The sequence below is a fragment of the Molothrus ater genome, chromosome 3, assembly GCF_012460135.2.
Source record: "Molothrus ater isolate BHLD 08-10-18 breed brown headed cowbird chromosome 3, BPBGC_Mater_1.1, whole genome shotgun sequence".
NCBI lineage: Eukaryota > Metazoa > Chordata > Aves > Passeriformes > Icteridae > Molothrus > Molothrus ater.
The window spans coordinates 104,805,564-104,833,457 of NC_050480.2; the positions used below are offsets into that span (position 1 = coordinate 104,805,564).

At 38.0% G+C, this 27,894-nt stretch overlaps 1 protein-coding gene across 1 annotated transcript in view; it reads right to left on the reverse strand.

Annotated features, from left to right (window-relative positions):
- Positions 1-3,957: 3,957 nt before the first annotated feature.
- The window catches only part of SIM1 (SIM bHLH transcription factor 1), a 44,720-nt gene continuing 20,783 nt past the window's right edge, over positions 3,958-27,894 (reverse strand). Inside the window, exons 9-11 of the mRNA XM_036380621.2 lie at positions 14,240-14,405; positions 6,517-6,922; positions 3,958-4,950 (exon numbers count right to left, since the gene is read on the reverse strand). Of these exons, the coding sequence (XP_036236514.1) occupies positions 4,220-4,950; positions 6,517-6,922; positions 14,240-14,405 (1,303 nt within the window). The 3' untranslated portion in view covers positions 3,958-4,219. The remainder of the gene's footprint in view (positions 4,951-6,516; positions 6,923-14,239; positions 14,406-27,894) is intronic.

Genomic DNA, 27,894 nt, shown 5'->3' on the forward strand with positions numbered 1-27,894 from the left:
AGGACTTTAAAAGAGCAGAATTTCACTGTGTAACCCACGGCAAAATTGCAGACAGATCAACAAAAGCCATTTTTAAAGCTTAAGAAATACTTTTGGGGCTCTTCAGCTAGGAGAGATGCACTCATTTTTTCAGAACATAAATAACCTCTTTTATAGAAACACAACCATGAAAGTTATTATCTTCCATAGTTCCATACTCACATCTTGAGATTTAAAGAAAACAGAATTACAAAACAACCCTCAAACCTATTATCAGAAGTCAGCTTTCCTCCCCTTGCAAATGCTAAGTAGTACCTTACTCCACAAATATTCCCATTTGAATAAATGGGACAAATTGCTGAGTAAGGTTCTTCTTTCAATTTAAGAATTGCTTTGCAAATTTGTCCAGAATCACAAACTCTATGCTCATGGGGTGAGATTTCATGTAAAGAGTAGGGTTTTTTTTAATTTCATTAAACAAAAGAGATGTACTAAGATTGTAATGCACAAAACCGATAACGTACCATCCACTGACATCAATAAGAAATTGTTTGAAAGAGCTGTGGTTACTCTGTATTTGCAGTAGTTGCAAAATATTCATTTTGTGTTAATAGCAAACCATTATAATATTAGAGAAATGATGCAATACAGCAATTTATATTGTTTCTATTCCAAAACACAACATATATACCTTATTTAAAATTATAACCTTTAGCTAATGTGATACATTTGAAACTTATTTGCTTCAAATGTCGTGCATTTTTCAATTTTGCAAGATATTTCTTCCCATCTGATTTGGAAAAGGGAGAAAGATAAAAAAAGAGATTATATCCTTGAAGGATACTAAATAAAAATTTGAATTACATAAATATGTAATGGAAAAAATAAGCTTTATACCATATTGAAAAGCACATGTAATATGAGCTGCAGTGATATTATATGCTATAATTAAGATTGCAGACTTGCTTTCATGTAGCATGAAGCATGCAGAGTCTATGTTTGCAAAACTCAGTGCTTTCTGTCAATCAAGAAGAAATTCCTGGCTATCTAAAGAAGCAGGTTAGCAAACAAGCTGACAAAAGACATCCATCTCCAGCATACTGTATTGAAGTCTAAGGACTGCCAGTTGCTGGAATCCCATGAGGAGACAGAGCTTCAGCCTTTGCTTGTAGCACAACATGGCTGCATGTAGAGACATCTCTACTGATTTATTCAATTCATTACAGTGCATTTTTTGCCTTTGTAGTGGACTAGAGCTATTGAAAATATGAATAAATAACTATAGTCTTGAGATCGCTGTAAATAAGGATGGGAGACTTTTATTGCATAGCACACAGGGCTCTTTTCCTAGGTGAAGTCCTGTAGCATCTTATGCTGTGCCTGTTGGTCTTATAAGTCTTCTATTTTTCAAAGGTGCCTGTCAGAATGCAAATGCAGCAGTCACCAAAGTGTGGTTTCCTGGCTACTTGTGGCCATTAGACCACAGCCAGGGAACTGCAGCTGGTCTGCAGAACTCCATTGCCTTCTAACTAAAAGCTTGATAGCAAGAGTGCTTCGTGATCCCAAAAAATTTGAGTGCTGAGAAAACCCCATTCATTCAAACAGTTTAGGAGACTCTTTTGAAATACAAAGTAATATTGACACTTAGGTGTAGTTTTATATGTATTTGTAGGGATAGTGTGATACCATGTACCTCTATTATAATTGGCTTTGCAAATTGTATTTTAATACTGTAAAATGAGACTCCAAGTACAAGTTTATTCATATCATTCATAGGAACAAGTGAAATAAATATGTATCCAGAACTAAATTTATCAAAAATACTTTCTTATTCCTATGCTTTAGGAATATATACAATTGTTGGGCTGAAAGAAGTCCATTTTGGTCCATTTCTTCCTCTGAGTTAACAGTTGTCAACGTTTTTCTTCCCCTCAATTATTTGCCTAGTTTTTATCTTAAAACAAACAAACAAATCTCTATCTGCTTCTCTTTTTGACCTTCATTATCCATTTGGCAATGAGTCAAATAAACTTCTTGCCAAATAATTTTGTTCTCATTTTGCCTTTGCTATCATTCAGTGCCCTGTCCCTCATTTCTGCCACTAGTTCAAGTAGTTTTAGACCATTATTTATCTCTCCTCTGTGCCGAGTTTGGTGCACATCAGTGACATTACCCCTTACTCCTTTCCCTTACAAAGATGACAGACCCAGTTTATTTAAAGCTTTTATTAGATCTTTCAGTCTCTTTATCTTTTGCTGAGCTCTGCTCCACCTTTTTTGTTACGAGGTTTAGATAATAAAGACCAGACTGTGTTGTTCTCCCTTGTGTCCAACGTGCATTTCACCAGGAGCGATCACACTGCAGTCAACAAAGGTTGCTTATGGAGTAAGGTACTACTCAATTCAAGATTCACAATCTGCTTTGGAGTGATCAGGACTGTACACAGTATTCCAAGTTCAGAGAGGTAATTTCCTCTGCTTTAAAGTATGTCTCTACTTACGTGGTTTATAATGCTATTATTTAGCTTTTGCTTCTGATTAGTTTTATTTGGAAACAGTATTTTTAACCCACCCATAGCATGCTGGTTTATATTTAGTCCCATTGATGATTCAGTCCCATATGTTGAGCTTCTGAATGTTACAAATCAAGCTAGTCTTAGAGCTAATCTCATTTTAGTAACCACCTCAGGTCCCCTTTCCTCCACATTGGCATAAGAGGGAGCAGTGGTCCCTCCTGTTGCAGTCAACTTTGGGACCATATAAATGCCATACAAAAAAGGACGGGTCTAGCAATTGTGACTACAAATGCCCTATTTTACATTTTTAGCATATGTTTGCATTTATTCTTTTCCAATTAATCAGGCTCTTTGTTCATGAGGTTATTAAAAATTTTAGAAAAGTTCCTCTGCCTCTTTTGATGTCTTGTATAACTTCAGGACAGGCCTTGACAATACCAGCATTCTTAATGCAATTTAATTCCTTGGAACACTGATTTCCCTCTACTTTTTATGTACATATGGCTGATTTTAATATCCAAAATATTTTCTGATATTCATTAAATTATCTGCTGCAATCAAGAAGAGAATTTATAGTTCTTTATCAAGGTCATGCCTATTACTTCACTGTGTTTCAGATAGAGTAGTTATGATACTCTATACTCTTAATTTACACTAAAACTTTATCAGAAGTTAGACAAACTGCCAAAGAGTTTTTACCTATTCTTGACTCATGTATTTTTACATTTATGCAACTGCATTTGTATTTTACAGCAATATTTCTATGATTCTATTTAGTTCCTTCTGTGTTTTAAATTAATTCTTAATTATTCAGCCACTTTTCCTTATTTTATAATTATTACTAAATGGCATACTTAACTACAGGGTTAAGTGTTTACCTTGGACCACTCCTAATTCCAGTCTATTCTCCCTGTTTCTCCAGGTAATTTTCTTCCATTTCACTCCACTAGCCACCATGGGCAACCTTTCAAAAACATGAGAACCATCTCCCATCTCTACAGCAAGACAAGCAAGCCCTTTGTGTTTCTCAAAACTACAGTGAGAATACCCCTTTCTTTTTAATACAGTAGAGGTAAACATTTGACCATACTAATCATAAGGACTCTTTTCAAATCAAGCATATGTAAATAGCTAGGTTTGTGAGTATACAAGGACACAACAATTCGAGGAGTTCTCTCTTCTTTCTCCCTTTTTTGATCTTATATTGGTCAGCCACGGGTGTTTTATACCATACAGCAGCATAACACACTTGGTCTTTGGGGAGTAAACAAATCACCAGAAGTACACATTTTGTTGTGTATTTTGAAGGAACACATCTCAGCTTCCTATGTAAAAAGAGTGCATAGCAGTTCTGTTGCCTGGTACCTATGCAGTTCAGAAGATCTGCCCTTGGCAGTGTTTCCAAACAACACCTCTTACACAATGTGGATAAACAGCTCTGCCACAGGTACTCCCTGCCTGAACCTCTTCTATCTTTCTTAGCATGCATGGCACAAGCTTTCCATTTAGCTCCATTTACTCTAACCCTGCATGCCAGTGCATTTGTTTTTTATCTGAAGTAATGTGTTTTAACTAACTTATCCCCCCAAACCTTAGGTTCTTCTTTCTAGTGCACTGTGGTATGGGAAATGCTGGTAAGGACAAGGGCATGAAAACATAGAATATCTTCCAATTAGATCTCAAAGGTTATTTTTTAAAGCGCAAAAGTTTTTAGAAAAAAAAGTGTCAGCTTCCATTGGTTATTATAACAGATGTTCCCTTGTGTCCTTGTGCTGGATCTTGCTGCATCCTTAAGTGAGAAGTCACATCAAAATGGGATCCATTACAGCCTAGTGAATAGTTTCTAATTGTTTCAGTGTCATACAGATGCTCCAGGGCATATCCAGTTAGTGTGTAAGCATGCTTATCAAAGTACTGCCTGTGGGAGCTGTAATAATTTGGAGAGGCTGCTGGGTGGTCTCCTTGGGTTTGGTGAGGGGACATGTCTGAATGCAGGTAGTCTTTAGCAAGTACCAAACTAGATTTTGATATTCGATCAGAACTGGGGCTGCTTATCCTAGACAGTGTTGTGGGGCTGTTGTCGTAGTCATTTTCATGTGGGCTCATGATCTTTCCATCCCGCTGCTGGATGTGTTCACAGGGAGGAGTGTTGGCAACTGTTGGCACGCGGCAGACATCCGCCGCCAGCTGCTGCTGAGGGTAGCTTGCAAAACAGAGAGCGTGCTTCTTCCCTGTGCCATTAATGGAGACCAGTGGGTCAGGAGTGGTTTTCCGCAGCTGTAGCCTGTTTTCTTCTTCTTTAATCATTTGCTGGGTGGCTCTAATGAGAGTTTCAATTTTGCTGGGCTCATGCGGACTGTTCTGATACTGCTCGGTACGGTATCGGTCGCCTGACTCGCTGGCAGAGCCCGGATCGGGTGAGCTAACAACACTGTCCTCATCCCAGTGTCCTCTTCCTAGGAAAGAGAGAAAGGAGACAAGCACTGAGGTTTAAGTGATCTTGAAGAATATGTAATCTGAACCTAATTTCACACGAGAAAATCAAGTCAGAGGTGGGTTGTAACAGCAAAAAAGACCCCTTGCTTTTCAGTGAGAAACTCTAGTTTCCAGTGTCTCCACTGTGAAACAAGCAACACAGCTGAAAATATGCAAAGAGATCTAAGCACCTCAACACAGGTTTCTGGTGCCACCTGATATACTCTTGGGTAGCCAAGCACCTGCATAAGCCCTGCAGGTATGGAAGCAACTCGAAAGCAACTCTTTTGGAGTAGCTAGAGGCCAGGCAGGGTATCCTAGGGCATTTCAAAGTGCCATCAATGCCAGTGTTCAGGCCCCTGGCCCCTTAGTACCTGTTTGCATCAACAAGGTCTGAGTGAATTTGGGCCATAGTAAAAATAAAAATCTCAGGGAATTACAAATGTACAACATTCCAGCCCTTCCAGGAGCTAAAACAGAGACAACATTGAGAAATAGCTTGTGGTTATGTTGAGACTTGATGCAGGATACACAACAATAAATAACCACAAGTGGTGAGGGAACTCTTCTTCAAAAGCTCAAGGACCCATAGCTGTTAGACAGAGACACTGTAAAAATGTGATATCATATCCTCATGCATAAATATTTGCTTTTGAAATGGGAAAATATTATGACATTCTTACCTCTCTTTAAAAAATAAGGCCCATATACATATCAGAGAAGGTGTTCAGCTCTTTTGTGGAAAAACTTTTTTTTTTATGTTGCATGCATCCTTAAAACCTTGAGTTCTGACTTTAGGGCCTTTACTGTCTTCCAAGACTAAGCCTAAAATTTTAAAACCAAAGACCTTTGAACTTTTCCAAACCCAGTATAAGGCTTTCACTGTGGCTTTTTTATTGGCTTCAGCATCTGAAAATGTGCTAATGCACTGAGTTGCAACCGATCAGAAATAAACAAAATTTCAAGCTTCGTGCTGAAAGGCTGGAGAGATTTAAATTGGCAAAAAATTATCACTGAGGCTAAATGTCTGACACCAAATCAACTGTCAATTTCAAAAGCTAACTTGAAATAAACATCAAATCCTACAGAATCTAGTAATAACCAGTAGGGAAAAAAGTCACAGAGAACAATTTTTCCAACAGCCTTCAAGATTTTTTAATATCTAGCTTGGATTTACCTATAATTTTTTGCTAAATATATTCCATCTCAATTGTCTTGATCCTAAGTCTAATAAAAAACACTTTTCTATCAAGTGGATTATTTTGTTTATATTTTTAAGATCACGCTTAAAATCTCCTCAATAACATTTTTCCACCTTAATTGCACAATGAAAATACAGAAAAATTATATTTTTCTTCATATAAACCAGACTATAAAATTCTGCTCAGCTTGAATTTTAAGTATCATCTCCACAGATGTGATCTCTGAGACAAGAACATACACTGAAAGCATCTCATTTTCCATCTCTCACATAAACAGCTGTGTTTCTCTGTCGTACTGCTTTAGCTGAGATGGTGTCGCTTCTGCAAATCCTTGTTATGTCTTACCATGAATCCTGTGCACTGACGTTATGTGGGGCATACTGTTCTCATACGCTTCTCTGCTCTCAGGGGACGACTTAGTCAGAGGCAAGGCTGAGCGAGAGCCCCACCAGCTCTCCCTTCCCGGCTGCGGCGTGCCAAGGAAATACCGGCCAGCTTCGCATCTGCCTCCCTCACAGGCCTGGGTGTGGAAATGCCTGTCATCAGCCAGCCTGGAGTGGTCCAGTGCAAAACCGTAGCAGAGCGCGCTGCGGTCTGAGTATTGTCTGTAGGCACAGGAGACGTCGTGGTGCTGGGAGCTCGCTCTGGCCGCGGGCTCCAGGAGCTGCGGAGAGGCCGTGTCGCTCAGGGGGCTCCCACCCCACTGGCTCTCGTGGTCAGACTCAGATCTCTCCGTGTGAAATCCGGAATACTGCAAAACAGGAGAAGCAGCATGGGAATTACCACACCTGGGTGAAATCTGCACATAACTGCACTGGGAAGGCAGAGTGTGTATGTGACAGTGTGTTTTTTGTGAGCGTGTCTGCACCTTCTGATTGGGCTCCTGGTCCTTTCCTGTACAACACTCTGTAATGAGCTCGCAGATGACAGGACAGACCTCATGAAAATCTAAAACATCCCATGTCGGCCCTTAACAGCCATCTCCTTTATGATGTGTAATATTAGGCTCAGAAACATCAATGTTGCAACTCAATATATTTTTAGTATGTCCAGGTTTTTCTTGTTGCTTTGAAAGCTGTGCTTATGCTCAGCCAAGGTGCTCCAATGCACTTCAGCAAAACACTTCCAAAAGGGACTGAAATAACACTGCTCCTGGAGCATTCTCACATGTCAAATTGAAACCGAATGTATTTGAAGGATTTTTTCTAAGGGTTCACTCTCTTTTTCTCATATTTTGTTTGTTGATATTTTTTTCTGACTTGGAGTTGTATCTTTGAACTTATTTCCTTTTATTAGGAAGGAAAAGTTGGCACCACCAACAATTTTGAAAGCTCTAAAGTGATGGCAGATAGGTAGGAAGCTAAAAATCCCAGCTCTATTGCAGTATGGGAACAAGGGAAATCCAGAAACTATTTGCCAGTAAAGGTAAGTGCTAACCAGGGCAGGCAGAGTGAGCACTGCTCACCCTCACTAAAGCAGGGCCCTCCTAACACAAAAAAGCAACCAGTAGGCTGGAAAATTAGTCAGGACAGGAACATGAGAATTTGTTTAGAGAGAAGTAAGGGTTAAGTTAAATGTCACAGATTTCTAGATATTCATATTCATATGCTTCCAACTTTTAGATACCTTTTGGGAAAGGAAAAGAATGCTTATTAAACCCCCTAGGATTTAGCTATCTCATTTTTAAATCTTTTTATTTATTGGAACTGTCAAACTTCACGGAACATTTTTAAATCAATTTCACCCATGATTATGGGCTGGGATGAGACCAAAGCTGTACATGCTCACCTCTTCAGCACTGCACACTCATGTCACAAATCAATGTATTACAACATGAAACCTTGGAATTCTCCCATTCCATCACTCACCTTCCATATGCCCACTCTGCCTTTTCTTTTAATAGGCCTAACATAAGGTTACCTTCCTTTTCATTAGATTAAGTTGCTATGAAACTCCTCATTATCAGCCAGGATCAAGGTTTTATGCACTTACCAATCGAAAGTACTTACCAGATGTTTGACTTAGAGAAACCTAAACCATGTGTGCAACATCAGTGGAGTTTTTTGGCATTTAATTGGGCATTGCCTCAGTATTCCAGTTTATATTTGTGAATACTGTTTAGGTTGTGAACATGATAGATTATTTAAAGGAAAAAAAGAAAGAGCCATGGCTTTGAAGAAGTCAATTATATTTTGTTATTAGTTGTCAGAAGAATACCCATAGGCAACAAGCCTACCAGTAGACATGGAGGAGGTCAGAAAGTTAGTGCCACCATACTCATCACAAAGGTTTAGAGATGAAAGGAAAAACATGAATTTTCATGAAGGTTAGATAGTTACAGAGCCACAAAAGACCTCTTTTAAATGCCAGTAACTCAACATACACTAACTAGGAACTTTGTTCAGTCACCACAAGGTTATTTTCATCAAATGGAGCATCTGTCTCTTCTATTATCCTTTCAGACCTAACATTTACAAACTGCTTAATCACAAAGACACCTTCACAAATAACAGCTGAATTATTGTAAGCTTTTTTACAAAAAGGTATTGTAAGCTTTTTTACAAAACAAAAATTACTGTAAGCTTGTTCACAAAAAATGTGATAAAATTAAGTTTCCAATTAAAAAAATTAGAAATTATTAACAAGATTAATAGTTATTAAATTTTATTTAGGAACAAAAATCAAAAAAATAGGAAAATACATTTTAATCTGCTTTTAATTTCAGAACTGTTTTTAATGCTCTGTTTGAATTTGACTTGTATAAACCAGATTTTTTTAATTTTAAAAGTTAAGCAGAAATATTTTACAGCATAAGCCTAAATGCAAATAGAGAAAAGTCAAGAGTTCATTTATTTTCTTATTAAAAATAAAACTCCTAGTATGCATTTCTTTCATGAGAAGGACAAGGAAAATTAATTTCCAATAATATTATAATGAAAATTCTTTTTTGGACTATTTATGATGATAATAAATGCCAGAGAATCTTTCAAATGGAAAACTCCTAATTTCCTGCCCTATCTCTACTAGATATTCTTCTATTAGTTCTCTTTTTCTAAGGACACTTCAGTGTCCAACATAGCTTCTCTTGAAGAGAATATCTTCATTTAACTGAAAAGTTGTGCAATTTCTGCTTTTATCTTGAACTTAATCACAAAAGGCCTTTGTGCACTTTTCTTAAAGAAAGGGAAATTATCTCATAGGTTTTATATCTAGTATCTCAGAAATGCACTGTGTGATGTCATATAACCATATATCAAGACCAATACTTGACTCATCCTCTTCCTACTTGATGTGAACGAAGATTATTTGAGATCTGACCCGTGGCAGGTGATAGGCCATGGACAGAATTAAATTAACACAGTCAATTGCTTGAGGTCCATATTTTCTGCCAAGGTTTGATAGGAGAATTTACTCCTAAGGTGCAACATAAGCGGACACAGGGCAAAAATATGTCCAATTTCCTTTAAAGCCAGCCACATCTCTCTTTGGCATCCTCAGGCTGCCTCCACTGCTGCAGTCCAACCACTGCCTCTTCTGGGAATCTGATGTTGACAGGTGGAGACTTCAAATATGGGCATGTGTGACATGTTGATGGGGGAGAACTAAAGGGTGATCAGAGATATTGCTTTACTGAAATGGGAGTGGAAACACTATCTCTCAAGTCAGAATTAGGCTTCCATATGTCAAGTGATGAAAGACCCATAAAAAATTGAATACGATTTAATGAAAATTATGGTAAATTAAAATCAGTTGGGTTTTTTTTCAATCTCAGTCATGTCTCAGCAGAAACACTTTATTTTCTGCTAATTTCTGCTCTCTGACTACTATCAGGAGTCAGAAGGCAAAACTAATTTATTACTTTTGGGTTTTTGACAAAATTTAATCAGTAGGTAGTGATAAAGAACTTCAAACTGGCAACATCTGAATTCTCTTCAGGTGATTTCTGAATTGTCATCAGGCATAAAAAAATAACAAAACATAAATTAAATGGTCCTCCAGCTGGTCCCTGGAACCTGAATTGTCACCTCTGAAAATTAGAAATGTATTCCAGAGTGGTAATCCAGCATACAATCAAAGTGAGAGCACACCAGCAGGATTAGCACTGACAAAGAAAAGGTCTGCAGGCCATCATTGATGCATTTTCATTCAAGGAAAAACTTCAGGAGGGCTAAAGAGATAAGGAAATAGGAAGATAGAAATTCCATGTCTAAGGAATCTTACTTTATGAGAGTCCATGGAAGTGTATTAGGCCAGTAGACAATTTAATATTTCTCGTGTGATTTTCTTTTGCCTGCCCTTCTATTCCTACAGGTGTCTCGCCAGCCTGAGGACTTGTCCTGTCATACCCAGCAACATCAGCCTGCTCTACACGCCACCCCAGATGTTTAAGCAACAGATATTATAGATATATAATTTTCTGGCATCCTACTCAGGCTTTTATCATTATAAACATTAAATATATGGTGAAACCCTCACAGAGCCCTCTTTTCCATGAAAAACTTTCACTACATCAGCATTAACAGCTTTTCTCTTGATTTGTGTCTAAACCATGTGGAAAAAAACATCACAGATGCAGGCTGCATTGTACTAAGAACATATGCATGATTTAAATCACTTTTATCTTACATTTTACTAATGTAATCCTGAAATGAAAAATATGCTCTTTTCGCATTCACTATTATAGGCACAACAGATGGTGAAAGGCTTAGATTAAAGTAATACAGCATGTCCATTAAAATAACCCCCACTGCTGGTGACTCTTCACCAGACAAGGAGTTATGTTTACTATAAAAAGAGGGGTTTGCTTTGCTTTTGAACACACTAAAAGTTGCCAAAGCTTTAGCCTACAGGAAGAAATGAAAACAAAGCAAAAGCCAGGCCGGCTAGAATTCTGCCTGATTCTGTTATCGTTACTCCATTTGGTGATATGCCCAAATAGTGATGGATTGCAGAATTAATCCAAATTATCCATCTAAAGGAGACATAAAATTAATATATCTCTGAAATCTGATGCATTAACATATACACCTATGTACCTACCTATTAATATATACCTATACCTCCATCCAACAGCTCTTGGGTACATCCTCACTTGTATGTGTGTTTTCATTTTATATATATATAAAATCTTTATCCAAGAACTAAGATGAGATATGAAGCAATAAACATTTATCCAGGTCTCACCATGAAACATTTCCAGAGCAGGCAGACAACAAGCAAGTTAAACATTTTTTTATACAATCATCATTAATGGGACATTAAACTCCAAAGCAGTTCAGATGATCATAATTAAAATGTTTTTCCAGTCTTGCTGCTATTGCCTGTGTATGGAATTAATGAGGTCCTGGGCTAGTTTTTGGGAGCACAAAGGTGCAGGGCTAGATTTTGGGAGGCCTTCACAATGATGATGACGATGTTGTGGGGAAAGACTACAGGCATCTTTTCATCAACTCATTATTTCCTTTTTCTGCAAATATGCATCAAATCTTCATCTGCCTGTTAGGCTTTTTTTCCACCATCTCTTTCAGCTCTGCACCTCTCTGGTGGGACAGGACTAGAAAAGCACTCTTCAGACTCTCTGAGAAAATTCTGCAGCTGGGCCATGAATTTTGGGGTGCTCTCCTCTCTGCTTGCCTCTCCCCTGCCTGAGGCTGGTTTCACAGAACCCACTAGCCCAGTGTACAAACAGCACACCGTGTTAATCAGATGCTGACCAATGCCTCCAGTTCAATGAACTCGGTTTCACTCAAGAGTCTGCAAGACCCACATTATGCTAGGTTTGCTTTTGCATAAGAATTGAGGGAAAAACATCAACACTGTCTTAGATGACTGAAACACCCGACTTTTTGCCCTAGTGGTAAAGATTCAGCTGAAATCAATTAGTATAATTTTCACACTGTTCACATCTCATGTACCTATCTTAGGGACACACAGCTGGCAAGGTGAAGGATTCTCAGTCAGCACCCAATAAAGCATATGATTTCTTTTTCTCTTCAAGAGAGAAGCAAAGTAAATGGTAAGGGAGCAAGAGAAAATGAAAGGGAAAAAAAATGGAAAGAAATTATGTAGATTTAAAATCCTGTAGGTGTCCTTGACTTTAAGAAGTACTTTGCCCACTGCCATTATTTTACTAATAAACTTCCTGCTTCCTTTCCTCACCACAGCTCAGGCTCCTGTGTAAGCCAAAACCCGTGACCTCGCTCTTCAGCTGTGACTTTTAAGTCACACACTAATTCTCCTCTACTGCCTGGCAAATTACATGGGCAGAGGAGACTGAGGGACACAGGCTGTACCACCTGCTGCATGTTCTTCACAGCAGCTTCTCTTAGTCTTTCAACAGTTTATTCAGTGGTGGAGAAGGATGACAGAGAGGCAAAGCCAAGCTGCCAGCATTACTTGTGGTGATGGGCTGCAATGAATGGCATGACCATTTTTCAAGATATTGGCAACTAACATGGCTGCTTCTTTTTGAATGATGAAATATGTGACTTTAATATCAGGCAGCTGGTAATGAGGATGCAAAATGAAAGTGGAGACTAAGCACCCTGGACTTCCATACAACAATCCCTGATAAACCACAATGCTGCACTGCTCAGTCAGTATTTTTCTCTAGTGACAAAAAGAATAAGGAGGTCATACTTTTAGAAATCAGATAGATGTGGAAGGATAACAAGCCTTCAGCTGGGATTGTCCTGCTAGCAAATGAATACTTTGGAAAGGACTGCATAAGGAAAGATGAAATGTAATTACAATATATCAAAGATAGTCATAAAAATTGAATTTAGAATTATTTGTATGTATCTTCCCCAGTTCTTTTAAATTGATTACAATTCTTACAATGATGTAGTGCATTCAGGAAAAAGGCTTTTTTTAACAACCCACAGAGACAAGCATGAACAAGTGAGCTATAATAACCTCTGACAAATGTTAGATTCTTAAAATTAGGAATTCATATTTAGGTGCTCAGTTAAATATTTCCTGTGCCAAAAGCAGATGTAAATTAACTGAAATTCTTATCCTTGGTACTTTTGAGAGGAAAAAGAAAGAAAACAAGGAAGTGATGTAGATATTTGGGATCACATTGGACCTCTCTTAGAGGTCCATTCAGAAAACATTGCACCTGCAAAGAAACTGTAGTTATTAAGGTCATTATCAGTGAAATATTGAGGTTCTTTAAATATTCTACTAAATATTGGGCTCTTTAAAAATACATAGCTCTTCAATCTTATATCTTGAATGCATACATTTATATCCAGTTTGCTTATATCCATTTATATCCTCTTATGTAGAGGCATAAGAGCAGTAGGACTTGTATCATTAGTAAAGATCAGAATTATTTAAACAAACATGTTTTTTGAGCTAAAAGTTTGATAGTGTAAGGATAAAAGTGCTGTGACATTGCAGCAGAAATCAGTTGCATAAATGTATTGGGGAAATTTCAGTTCAAAGACCCAGTTGAGTCTGGTCCATTCTCCAAGCTGGGACATGTTCCTTACAACTTAGACTTGAAAATAAAATCTGGGAAATTAAAATCTACTGATGCCAATGACCACCTCCTACTGCTTTCTTCCTTTCAAAGCTTTGCACACAGAAAAGTACACATTTTCTTGTTCCAATTCAGTTGGCTGACTGCTTTCCCTCATCAAAACTCATTCCTCTTGACTACAATTTCAGTATTAACTGCTATCTAATATCTGGCAGCTTTCTAGATTTCTTGGAATTAGTAAAGACTAAGTAAGAAAAAGCAAGATTTCTCAAATGGCAAAACTCACAGTCTTCTCAAACCAAGTATTTCAAAACCAACACTTTCACTTGTCCTTCTGTCCGCTTCTCATTAACTCTGAGCCCTGTGCTGCTATTGTTGTTGATTGCACGCTGAAACATAAATGTTTCCAGCTTTTTAGAAGCAGTTTAAAGAAACATATTCCTGTCTCAAGCTCATATAACCTGCTGTCCTTTATTCCCTTTGAGTAACGTGTTCTTTGGCCCATTCTAGTTATTTGGGTAAAGTAGCAGCCAAAATCAAGATATTAAAAAATATTTAACTTAGTTTTTCAAAGACAGCTACCTGTGGGTATGGTGATGTCCTTGATTTTGACTTTGTGCTCGAGAGGCGAGATTTGCTTCCCTTTCTATTATCCGTAATGGTCGGAGCTGAATTTGCGTATGAGAACGCCGGCTTGGTAGCAGTGACCTGATCCAGGGAGAGCTGTAGTCCTTTATATTCAGTGTCCCTATATGAAAGGCAAAAGTGAAAAACAAACTCACTTCATGTCTTAATGGGAAACATTCCTTTCTTCTTAGTGGGGGGTGGAAACAAAATATATTTTTAAGAAAAAAGAATAAAAACCATCCAGGGCACGCCAGTATATCCCCCTAATACATTTATGGAGTATAGCTTACTAAGAAATAGCACTTTTTGTACTGAAAATATGATTGCTTTTTGCATCCAGCTGTTATCATCCTGATCTGCTTTCTTCAGTAATAAAAAGCAATGGGATGGATATTTCTGAGATTTGTATTACAGTTCTACATTGGTCACATAGCTAAGCAGTAAATAGGATACATTTTCCTCACAACTCTTTTAACCGTATACGACTACAAACTTTCTATGTGTGTATTATGTGTGTGTTTGTGTTACATGTGTGTATGTGGGGTGCACATAACAGCCTAGACAGATGACTAAATAAACTGAACAAAATATTTTTTAAAGGAAAACACTTGATCTCTAAGGTTGTATTTTTCATTGCTTAAGAAGTTTCAGGCAATTGTATAAATTTTTGTTTTGTTTTTTTTTTCTTCTATGGGTCTTATGAGTGTTTATTCATCCATTTTTAGTTTCTTGTACCAGTTTACCAGTCAGAGAAAACAGCTAAATAAATATAAATCTTGTGATTTAAATTGCCTGTCCCTCACCCACAAAATAATAGAGATTTTCTGTGGGGAGCTATATATAATGTCAGTTTTTGAAGTTTGGCATTAGTTTCTTCAAACTAATGAATACATAAAAGTAAGGAAAACTGGCATTGTTCACAATGTCTTACTAAGCATAATGAGGGCATATGCATTGGACTGCACTCCTCTGCACACATCTGCATGTCTGCTGATACCCGGGGGAGTAACAAATGAGCTCTCCAGCTTTCATGTAGTCATACGGAACCTATTCTGACAATGATTTATTAAAAGAGAGCAAAGCAAGAGCTTCTTCCTGACCTACCTGGATGAAAAGAGGAAGAGTTTGTTTTTTTTTTTCCTTTGTATTATCAGTAGAGAAATAAGGGAAGAATAATGTTACTCTTAAGCAGTCAAGCAGGCAACATATTCATTCACACCTTATCCCATACTCCACCTAAACCTAAAGATTAACACTTAATGAATTACAGTTAAAATAAATTGTTTATCTAGCTTTAGCAACAATATCTTGGTCTATAATCACATAAATATTGATGTACAAGCCATAAGAGTCTAACTTTTTTAGAAAGAAACTGCATCACAGCCTGAGCATATTACAGCTTAGTACACTGAAATGATTTCAGATGAAAGTCAGGGGTAGAAGAATAAACTTGCTAAGTCACTGAAAAAAGTGAAATAAGATGAACCATTGAGCAGCCACAGATAAACCTGCATAACCAACAGATTAATTCATCACAGTCCTACAATTATTTTTTTTCTTCTGATAAAAGAAGAAGTTTAGGTTTTTTGGCAATGCAGACAATGCATATATGTCTGTGTGTATAGAACACATGAAAGTAAATCCCTAACATTACAACTGCACTGACTATGCTGTTTCTAGTCCACAGCAGACAGAGATTTGTCAAGTATAAATAGTGCTTTGTAATGCAAAATTAGTTCTTAAGGTAAGTTCTTGAGGTAGTTCTAGTGAGGTAGTTCTTGAGGTAATTTCTTCAAATTTTGGCTTTAATAGAGATAGGTCTCTGCAAGAATACCTGTATTTCAAATACCCTGTCTGCAGTGAAAGCATCTGAGTATGGGGATTTGCTTTGGTCTCTTTGGAAGGTATGGTTCATCCACATATTTTGAAAGCATTAATATTTCCCATGGTTATCCTCAAAATTGTCGTCCAGACACCTTGACTTGACATGCAAAGCATCTGTCTCTATGACTGATTCCTAGGATATTATCTCCAGGCTATATGAAACACAAAAGATGTCAAACAGTCTTAATATCTGCTACAATGCCTGAGATTCTATTAATAGCCCTGAAAAAACTATTAGTCTCATCCTAATATACACACTCCCCCTGACTAATTATAAGAAGAGGAAGGGCCCTGTGTTCTCAGTGTCAGATGCAGAAAATATTACCACCAGAAACTAAAATTAATCAAAACTAGGTAAGTACATTTTCAGAGCCTTAGGGGCATGAGGGGGTTGTATTTTGGTTTTGAGCCTACCAACCGTTCTACCTCTGGTTTTGCTAGAGAACCCACAGCTCTGTGCTCCTGCCATTAACTCCCCATCTCTGGTTTTTTCCACCCTGGAACCATCTGCTGCTGTCTTGTATCAGTGAAAAAATTTTAAAACACTGGGAGAAATGCTACCCTGGTATTCAGACCACACTGTGATTCCAACACTGCTTGTCTGCTGTTATATGTGTAAGGGCCAAGCATTCAAGAATATAGAGACTACTCTCTACAATGTTTTTAGGTTGTGGAAATCGAAAAAACCCCCAACAAAACAGTCAAGCCAGACTTACCAAAACATTGCATGCCATTCTGTGTTACTTTTCTACATCCTTGGTATTGTTATGGTGAGGGCTTACCCTCCCAGAACACCACGCCTTAGAATAAACAACACAAGCTTGTATTTGCAGCCAGTTGCTTAGACAGTAACTTCATCCAAAAAACAATAATAAAAAACTACCTGAAGTTCTTGCTGCCAGATGCAAAGTTTTCCCTTAGAAAAAGAAGACTCCTGTGCTCTCTTTGCAGATGAAATACTGGACTTTTTTCATCACTGAGTCATGATTCAATACCATCTCAACCCTGTCCTAGAGGAGCTACCCTTCAGAACAACCAAGAGAGATACCAGAACACCATCAGCAGCTGCACAAGATAAGTACCAGAAGTTAAAAAAGAAAGAAAACATGGAGGAAGGGTCCAATGGCCTCAATATCAGATGCAAAAGATGTTCCACTAAGAAATGAAAACATTTTTGAGTATATCCATATGCATTGTGAGACAAAAGACTAGAGAAAGCAGGATTCCTAGTGATATACAAACTACAGATGGAAATTCCGACAGCTTCCTAGAGGAATTTATAAAACTTTCACCAACATGGAACTATAATCTCCACGTTCTTATTCTCAGACTCCTGAATCCTCTATTACACAGTCACAGCCACACACTAGTACAGCATCTTGTGTTCTATGCATAATTAAAAAAAAAGGTGGTGGATACAAGCCTCTTTCTCCAAGTTCCTCACCTTCAGGATCCCACAGGGATCCATACAATCTACATCTATCTACATGAGACTGCTGAGAGAGAGTGATATGGCATGTGTTCAATTGCTAACAGTATGTTGCTGACAATCTACTATTTATCTCATTTTCTGATGCAACTATCATCACTATAAAACATCAGAATAACTACAGGAAATTAGCTCTTAAATGAAGAACAGATGGATCAAACTGAATCCAGACAAGACCAAAGTGATGCTTCTTTGCAAAGGGAAACACATTGAAGACCTCCACCTTTTCGTTATGGGAAACAGCCATTCTTTCCACAGTTGGATGGAAATTCTAGGTCCTCTTTGACTCCTCAGAGGACATGAATGCATATGCTTTTGGTAGCACATGGTTCAAAATTTGTATTATTTTTCCTCTATCTTGTCGTTCCTCCCCATATGAGAATCTGGCTGGTATGGTCAATGTATCAGGCACCTACAGACTGGATTACCAGAATTCACTGTAAGCAAATTCAGAAGACAAAGCATAAAACCTCCTCGCTACAATATGCTGCTTCCCATTGTCTTCTCAGATCTAACTCCAGAAGCATTTCCACTCTATGCCATGTCTCTGGCTCTTTCAGTGCTCTTTATAAAGCTTGAACCTGATTTTGAAAGTATTTACAGGTATACTACATTGAAATAAGTTTGAAAGTATTTATAGGTATACTACTACAAAAACCAAGGATCAAAGACTGCACCAACTGCATTTCTCTGCAAGGAAGCATCTGAAAGCTGAGCACAAAACATTCTTCACTAAAGACATCTAGCTACAGCGAACTGCAAAGATGGTGAAGGACAAGGGATGAAGGAACAGAATGTTTGGAAGAGGAAGCCAATCTGTTTGTACATGACTTGAATGCCAAGTGAATCTGCAACACTTATGCGAAATCTCAAAATTCAGCTTTAGAACTTTTTCCCTACCACTATGGCCAAAATGTACTATATGAAAAAGATAGCAATAGTCTAGCTAATCAAAGTGTGAGTAAAAGATAATGAATCACTAGCAAACAGATACAAAAAAAAAAAAAAAGCCAGTAAGGAAGTATCAGAGGACCACAAAACCTGAATGCTCAGCAAACAGGAGAGTTTGCACAAATACAGTGACTAAGCATGTGGTTAGAGCTCACCATCAAAATGAAAAGAAAATGAGAGGGTTTTTTAATGTGGGCTTTTTGAAGGAAAAAATATGAGGAAAGGGTGAGTCAGCACTGACAGAAATAATGTTGGGAAGACAGAGGTCCAGAGTGCCTCACAACAAACTAAAACTACAGACAAGCTGGGTTTTCATTGTAATTGTGTTTCTTCAGTTAATATGAGGATGTTTGGGACTACTATAGCTCACCATGGAATGAGACTAGACATTAGCATTAGACAGAAGAGAACTTAAGCCCTGAGAAATGCTCTCAAACAGAAAGAGAAGATAAATAGGATGTATCCAGAAGAAGAAGTAAAAGCATGACACTCATTAGTAAATAATAAATAACCAGATTCATCCAAAAGTACTTAAGAAGGGCAACCAGACTCAAGAATACAGATCTTATATATCCAGAGCTATAAGCAGCATAACCTTCAAAATAAGAAGAAAATCTTCAGAAAATAAGAGAAAATGCTCAATTCAAGGAAAATTCTGCAAAACTGTAAGGAAAAGCATCTTTTTACATTAATAACACTACATGCCAGAAAGGTACACATACAGTAACTGAGAATACACAGATAACCAACAAAGAGGCAGACATTTACTGTGCATTTAATTCCTTCAAAAGACACTGAATTTAGATACCTTCAAGGAAATTCAGGTTTCTTATATGGAGTTACAGCATTGGATGAAAAGGTGTGATTGGAGCATCAAGACAAAAACTGGATAACCTACACCCACATGATTCCTTACACATATTAACTGACTCATGAAGTACAAGTTGAGAGTAAAAGCACTATGTGATCTTAGTGCAGCAGATTCTTACGTCATTGATACAATCATTCACCTGACTGAAGCAAAGCAGAAAATACTGTTCATGACAATGAAAGCAAGGTTTAATTACAATTGGTTGCACTATTCTTTCTATTGAATACAGGATAAATGTTCTTAATTTCCTCTAGTTTTACTTGAAAAATCTATGGATAGGGTCATACACACTCTTCATTTCTTTTAGTTAAAAATCAGAAAAATTGTATTTGTCAGATGTTCTGCCAGTCTAGCAATAGAAACTGTGAGATTAAGTAGAGGTGTTAATGTCATTAATGTTCAGTCTATTTTTCTGAGTTACTGCAGTTTGGCTAATATCAGACATGAAGGTGGTAAAAATCAGGCACTTTCTCATGAATGTCTGACCACAATACTGCAATATATCATTCTTCTACTTTCACGCATTGCCTGTGACTTTTAACATTTCCACACTCCAGCTCACGCAATGCTAACAGAGCACTCACTATTCAGCAGATGAGTGAAAAGAGAACAGATTCTGGTTGTTTGTCATCTTCATGGCTTCCTAAATCAGCAGATGGTACAACAAAACAGACAATTTCCTCATCTGCCGTGTCCTCGGTTCATGTACAATGTGTCTCAGAAATGTTTACAAAGGCCTCGGTCTGCTCACGCGATTTGTGAGGAGGAGCATATGCAATCTCCTTAGGGATTTATCCTGTCAGGATAAGGTTTCATTGAGGTTGTACAGGAAGCCAAATTTCAGGACAAAGTAAGAAAAAAGCTACTGAACCTCACTGCTTGTTATGAAATTAAGCTAACATTCAGTTGTGAAACCTCAAAGTTCTTCCCCGCCTCAATTGTTCCATCAGTAATAGGGATAATGTTAGCAAATCTCCTTTCTAAAACTTCTTGAGTGAATAGTCCCATATAGGCCAGACCTACTGCTCACCAAAGTAATTGGAAAAACCCTCCAGACATCTTTCAAGTGGTTGCTTATTATTAGTACACCTAACAAAGTATGAGTTCTGTGTATTAGATCCCTTCATGAAGTTCCAGGCACCCATTTATCTCCATAAATAGAACAAACAACGGTGGCTGTTTACATCTTGTTGAGTCAAAGTTTACAACTTGTCCAGCCATGAGATTCACTTACACGATATCATATTTCCATATTTGCTTTTAAAGAAAAAGCAATCCAACCCAGGAAGTTTAATTATATTATTTTATACATTCAGAAAAGCTGAAGCACAAATTTTACTGTATGGGTCACTTAACACAAATGTGTGAGGATTTCCTCTAGACAACTAATGTGACAGAAATTTTATATATATTCAATGACTGGTTTTTCATCTCAAAATACACTCATCTAATTGCCAGTTGAAGTTATATGAAACATCCTGGCCTCTAGGCAATCATGATGAGGCAGATTTTTCAGCAGTCTTAAGGTAGAGTTTGTCATTCTAAACTACATGCCTCACCATCTTTGGCTCCAAAAAGGAGACTTGTATTTGCCTTTATTTACTAGTCCATTAAATCAATGTCACCCCAATGCAACAGCAAGTGCAATCAGGCAGCACATCTTTAGGAATTAGTGCCACGTAAATGTAAGTTTTCTCATATCCCTGTAGAATTATTTCTATTTTACAGAAAGCTAGACTCACAACAGTGCAACAGACTGCTGTAATGCAGACTAGATTTTCATATCTCAGAATTCTTAATATTCTTATGTGCTAAAAAAATATACCTTGAATACCAGTGACACCCACGAGACACTGATCCAATAGCCAAATTATCTGGATCAATTCTCAACCCTCTCACAGGCTACTGGTGGTGCACTGGATGAATTACATATCCTGGAACTTCAGCACTTGGCACTTCCCTGAGTTTACCATCAAGGCTGCCAAGGGAACTTCTTGTTTTGATAGAGTCACATTTAGCCCAGCACTGATTGCTTCTGAAAATCCCTACCTTAACTTTGCTGAATATTAGCTCTGAAGATGAGGATAACAATATGCTATTGTAACTAACACATATTTGATAATATATCTTTTTCGGCCTCACCTGTTAAATTTCATCTTTTTGTTGGAAGGAACAACCTCCTTCTATCAATGCACAATAGCTAACATTACTAAGCTAACTCTCAGCTTCAGCCCCTGGCTGCTCTTCACCACAGATAACAGAAAATACATTTCCCAAGAGTACCCATGTCACTACTGGTGCAAAACATTCTTTTATTATTTCAGAATCTCCATGTATGCAATGTAAATGTTTTTAACTAGGCCTTACACCATTTATCCTTGATTAAACCTCTTCTAGATAGTTAATCATTAATGATTTCTTTACAGTTGCTGTGCAAACAGCTCATTCATGCCTATGACATATCAAATTTCACAGATGTGTTCTTTAATTGGATTAATTTATTTCTAATCTACTGAAGTCCTCACTATAGTAATGCTTGACTAAATAGACATAAAACTTTAATATTTAAACTGCTAAAATAAATTTGATATGTATTCTATGAATGAAAATATTTGACTGAATACATGTAATACCATTGTTATTGTGCACCTAACTAAGCAGAAACTATTGGAAATAGCACATTAGATGTATGATATGCTTGGGCGGAAGGATTTCAGAAGATGCTGATGATTTTTTGGCAGAGATTATACATTAACAGTTTTCAAATGCTAATAATTTCTACATCCCATTAAGGGATGTAATAAGGAGAACCAGTAGGAGCTCCACTTGATTTTTGTGAAGGTTGTTGGATGTTGTCATTTTCAATCCAAGGACTTTTCTAGAGTTAAGTGCTTCATACCAGTCCTGCCCCCTCATGGCAAGGGAGACCACATAAAATGTTTTTTGAAGATTGACTGCTCTATGTTTTGTGACAGTAACTGAAGAGCTGGCACAGAAGTGGATAAAAGTCCTATATCTGGGTATTTAGCAGCCACAAAATACAATTATGTAGCTATAGACTATGAGTTATTAGGGGCATATATAACATTAAACCCTAACTATGGGGCTTAAGTATGGTCATAAAACTCCACTTTCAGATTTTTCTTTCTAAAACTAGTAATTTTGTTGAAGAATCCTCTGATCTATATGATTCACCACATAAACTGTGCGGAAATTTCATTAAAAAAAAGCATCACATTGCAGAGAGGTCACTGATATAACATAGGCTGTCCTGTGTGTAAGAAAATGCACATCATGGCATAATTATACCATACATAAACCCCTCATGCATTGACATTTCAAACATTTTATGCTCTGACCATCTTATCTGAAAACTTGAAAAAGCACGGAATGGGAAAGAAAGTATGATGATGGGCTTGGAACAGCCTTTCTATGAGAAAAAATTAAGGACTCTCCTCAAGTTGAAAAAGAGGTGACTGGGAGAACAAAATAAGATCAGTAAATTGTAAGTGGCAAAGAGAAGGAAGACATGAGTAGGAAGCAGTTTTTCACTTCTTTTTCTAAGGCAAGAATTATGGGCTATGAAATGAATGAAGAAAAAGGAGGCTTTTATTACCCCATTTACTTAACCTTGGCAAAAGCCAACATGGTGTCAAAAAGCAAACTGGTGAATTTATGGAGGGAAAAACCCCACAAAACATTGACAACTAATACATTCAAAGATCTCATGTGTTTCTAGGAAGACATTTGAATTTCTTGGAGACTGGGAGAAAATGCTAGGGAAACATGGATGCATGGACTGCATGCTTGTCCTATTTTTAACCTCTTTCCAAAGTATTTCCCATGGTCACTATCAGCACGTGTCTGATTCCATGTCGCTGTTCTTATGTTACACTCTATACCACACTAGTTAAGCAGTTTCATACCCCAGTTACTCTGAAACTGTGAAGAGAGGTCCTGAGTATTTGCTGTCATTCCTTTTAATAATTTTTTCTAAAACTTTGTGATGTTTTAGGTTTTCTAAACTCCTCTGTGCTCCCCATAACTAAAACTTCTGTTGTGACAACCTTCCTAAGATCCTGAGGTGAACACTTAAAAAATTAGCTAGCTTTTCTGTGATGACATTCTGGATAAGCTTCTGTGATCTGGGAATAAATTATCTGAGGGAAAAAAAAAATGAGCTTGAAAAATTATTTACTGTTTGCTCTATTTATTCCTCTTTGGGAAATTTTCTATCTGCATGCAGCATAAAGAACTTCCCCATCATTCCACACTGCTTTTTCTGATCAGCTACACCCCACAGTGAAGAGGCCTGTTGAGTGCAAAAGGATTCATGAACTCCATCTGGTAGGGTGTCCCATTTACAATAGATCCCTTCCTCTTTCATCAGATTAGTCCTTTCTTGTTGTAAGACTCACCTTCCTCAGAAGGACCAGTATTTTCCTACAACAAAAATCTTTCTGCTTCACTAGTCCAGAGTTCCTCAGGTTTGGCCAAGGGAGGGCACTTTGCCTCTGAGGGCTGTCACTTGCCATCAAGAAAAAAAACCGTGCTATAATACTTAATAACTACTTTTCAACTGGAAACTACTTTTCACCCTTTCTTTTGCAAAAATTTTAAGATAGGTAAGGGGAGGAAGACAGGCAAGGACTTGCATTGGAATTCTGGCTTTTAGGAAGAATTTTTTTTAGGTTTTTTTCCAAATTAAAACCTATTTTCTCATTTCATTTTTTGGACCAGAGTCAGACCGTTTTTTAACTCCTTCCTATCCACAGCCAAACCTCTACTAGAGCCAGATCCCATACACATTAATTGCCACTTGGGTCTAAGTCTCTGTTCTTATTGGACTCAGCTTGGTCATCCAGCTTTGACAGACATACAATGCAGACTTTTATGCTGATTAAACAGGAGGCAAATAACAAGAAAAGAAAATATAATGAGGTTATAATGTAATGCATAAGTCTCCATTTTATTTGATAATTTCCTAATAATCACTGAGCCTGTCTCCTCAAAGTGTGCATAACACATGGTTATATTTGTTAAGTGGGTCCATTAAACATTTAAATTTATATTGGATAACCTGTTTGACTCCCTAGACTCTCTGGACCACAGAATAAGTTAAACCACCATCTCTTGCACTACTGCAGTTACCCCACATTTTCTAGGAAATTCAGAAGACTTTTTTAATGGCAATTATTGTTTTTTGACAATGCTAGTATAACAAAAACTCTACATTAACATGTGCAGTTCAAGAAATGCCTGCCCATGTAAAAATCCAGCTTATGTAAGTCTCCAGTGGGTTGAGTGTTTATAGGTAGTCAAATAATTAATAGGAATATCTAAAATTTCTCAAAAAATAAATGAAAATAATCTAATAAAACACAATAATATCTACCTATGATCTTCTTTAGAAATCTTAATCTGCCTAGTACCTTGTCCTCTTGGTCATAGCTTTGACTGGAGCAGTCAGGGCCTTGGCTGGCTTCAGCCATTCTGTTGTCACTGTTCCACATGCATATTCATCAAGGGTTTCTGGATGCTTAGGACTATCTCTGACTAAGCAGAGACACTCTTATTGTTCCCATAACACTGTTGACAGCAGCATTCATGCAGATCAACTCCACTGCCAACCTACAACCATCCCCCAACCAACACTACAGCCAATCTGCAGCTGAAGGAACTGAACCCTTGATTTTGTTAGTGCAGAGTCCAGCACACAGCATTGTAAGAAATTTGCTGTGCTTGTGGTGGCCACTGCTGTAGCTCACATAGAGCGACTCAAGAGTGTCACACTGTGCAAACAGTGCTGTGCACCTTCTCTCCTACTGCTTTCCTGCACTCACTAGATAGCACCATGGAAGCCCCAGTTGCATGCTCTCATGTTACACCACTGTAGTCACACTGACAGGCAATTTTATTTGGTGTGAAGCCACGTTCATACACCCACTGCTGTTTTTCACAGACTAGAGAGCACTAAAGAGGCTGATTATCTTTTGAAAGATAACTGTTTAATTATCCTACCAGAAGCTTAGGATCAACAGAATTATTTTGCAGCTAAACAGCATTCAGAAGTTTGGCTGCAAAGAGGAGAATGCTATCAGGTTATTTATTCCCAAAACCAGTGTTTCTGTGAGCAAATACTCCATTGAGATAGGCCTCACAAATCAGTCATTAAAGGTTATTATTTTGTTCTGTGTGCAAAACAATCTTTGGAAACAGCAAGAGAAAAATAGCATGCAATGCCTTTGGATGGATTTCAGCAATCCACAGCCTAAGTCAGAGAGTTTTCTACAGCAGCAGCACAGGCTACCAGCTGCCAAACATAGTACAGAGACAATCAAAGCTGCAGGCTACTTGGGAACAGTGAGCCTTCAGGGCATGTTCTCTTAGTCACTGACAGCACACATGTAAGAGCATTGAATGCTGCATGGTTTTAAAGGTCTTCACTCTAGGTTATGTCAAAATATCTGCACAATGTACGGGTATAGTCCGACTTTAGTTAGCCAGGCATTTGAGTTTCCATAGCTGCACTGAAGCTTCTGCAGATAATAGCTGTTTTTTTCAACATTGCTGTCCCCAAGATTTATACACAGTGGTTTGTAGCTGAAAAACTACGGCTGTTCTCTATTAGGCCCCAATTCAACACAGTAACAAAATGCGTCCTTCAAGCCATCTCTATTTGGCAAAGCCAAGGAATATTCTTATTTCCATGCATGTGCCTAAGGGGCTTTTTACTTCAGAACTGAATTCACCAGGATACAATCATGCACTGAAAGTTATGTCTAAGAACTCTTAAAGCCTGACATGTGCTCAAGTGCTTTAGTAAATCAGGACTTCTGCAATTTAATTGCACTAAGTGGATGATAACAAAAGACAACAACAGGAATAAATCATCTAACTGTGTTAAAGATCATGAGATTGACTCCAGACTCCAGCCATCCCAAGCCTTCCGAAGGGTCAGACGCTATACCCTTGTTCACACAGAGCAGTGCCTGCCTCCATAAATAGTGTCATCAAAGTGAAAGGGGCTGCCTCTGAAGTAACCCACTGAGTACGAACATATGTGCTGGAGCCTGGCCCACACTGTAAAGTACAAAAGAGAGGTGAGGGAAGGAGAATTAGATTTCAAACAGATACTTGCCACTGTTGAATGGACAAAGGAGATTTATTTGTTAACACTTAATTTAGGCTGTGTCAAAATGCCACATTTGCGTACGAATTAAAACCTAGCAAGAACAACATAATGTAGCAGGAAGATCATGCCTCGAAGTTTAGTAACTTATCACACCTGTTGCACCTCATGATAATTACAGTGAAACAACATGGGAAGGGCAGCAGGGCTAAGATGCAGCACAGAGCAACAAGAGCAAACATGCAACGGATTAAGGAAACAGAAGCAGAGCTAGTAAAATTGTAAGCCTACTTAAGGAACATACTGCTGTTGTTATGAGAGCAGGAGCCAGTTCTGCATCCAGTTTTATGCAGAGTATTAAGAGGTGGGAGCATGGAGGGGAATCCTTTGATAGCAGTGGACTGCTTGGCATGTCTCTCTGCACATCCACTAACACAGTCCACAGACAAGCTACAAATGTGGTGTAGTAAAACCAGCATACACTCTTCCAGCTGCCTCTTCAGTTCTCTGAACTATCACAGAGCAGTGAATTAACCCTTAACTCCATGGTTCACTATCTCCGCTGCTCTGCCACATAGAAGGACCACTGAGACACCCTCAAAAAGCACTGCAGCACCCAGCGGCTGGTGTGATGTTCACAAGCCACATTTATGCTATTCAGATTGCAGAAGGGCAGAGTTAGGATAAAGTGTGAACAACCGCTCTAGCAAGAACAGCTGTGCCACAGTGTACAGTCCAATACTCCCATGTAAAGTAAAATCTGTGGCAGTTTACCTTGAACCATAAACCATGGCATTTTAGGAAAAAGAGTCCCTGGAGCAAGCCCTGTACCTTTCATCAGTGGAGTGAGGCAGACAGCTGGACATAGTAATTGTTTCATCCATTGAATGTGTCTCAGTCCCAGACAAACATTTTATAAGATCTGTAACTCAGTATTTGAGAGGAGGGTATTTCCAAAGGCCTGGAGCAGCCCACACTGAATGGGGAAATGATGAAGTGGAAAGCATTTGAAGTCACTCTTCTTCCTTGGAATAAAGACACTTTTTTGCAACCTTGAATTTCATGCCATGTGAGACTCTCAGCATGCATGCATTTAAACTAACAACTGGGGGGATTTTTTCCATAGGGCTGAGCTGCAATCCTTTAATCCTTACTCTAGCAAATAAAACTCTTCATATGAACGGTGACTCTCGGCTCTGGCCCACACTTTTAGTGCCTTGGCCATTACAGTCACCTGGTTTAAATACAAGCATAGAAATTTGGAGTGAATTAAACAAATGGTA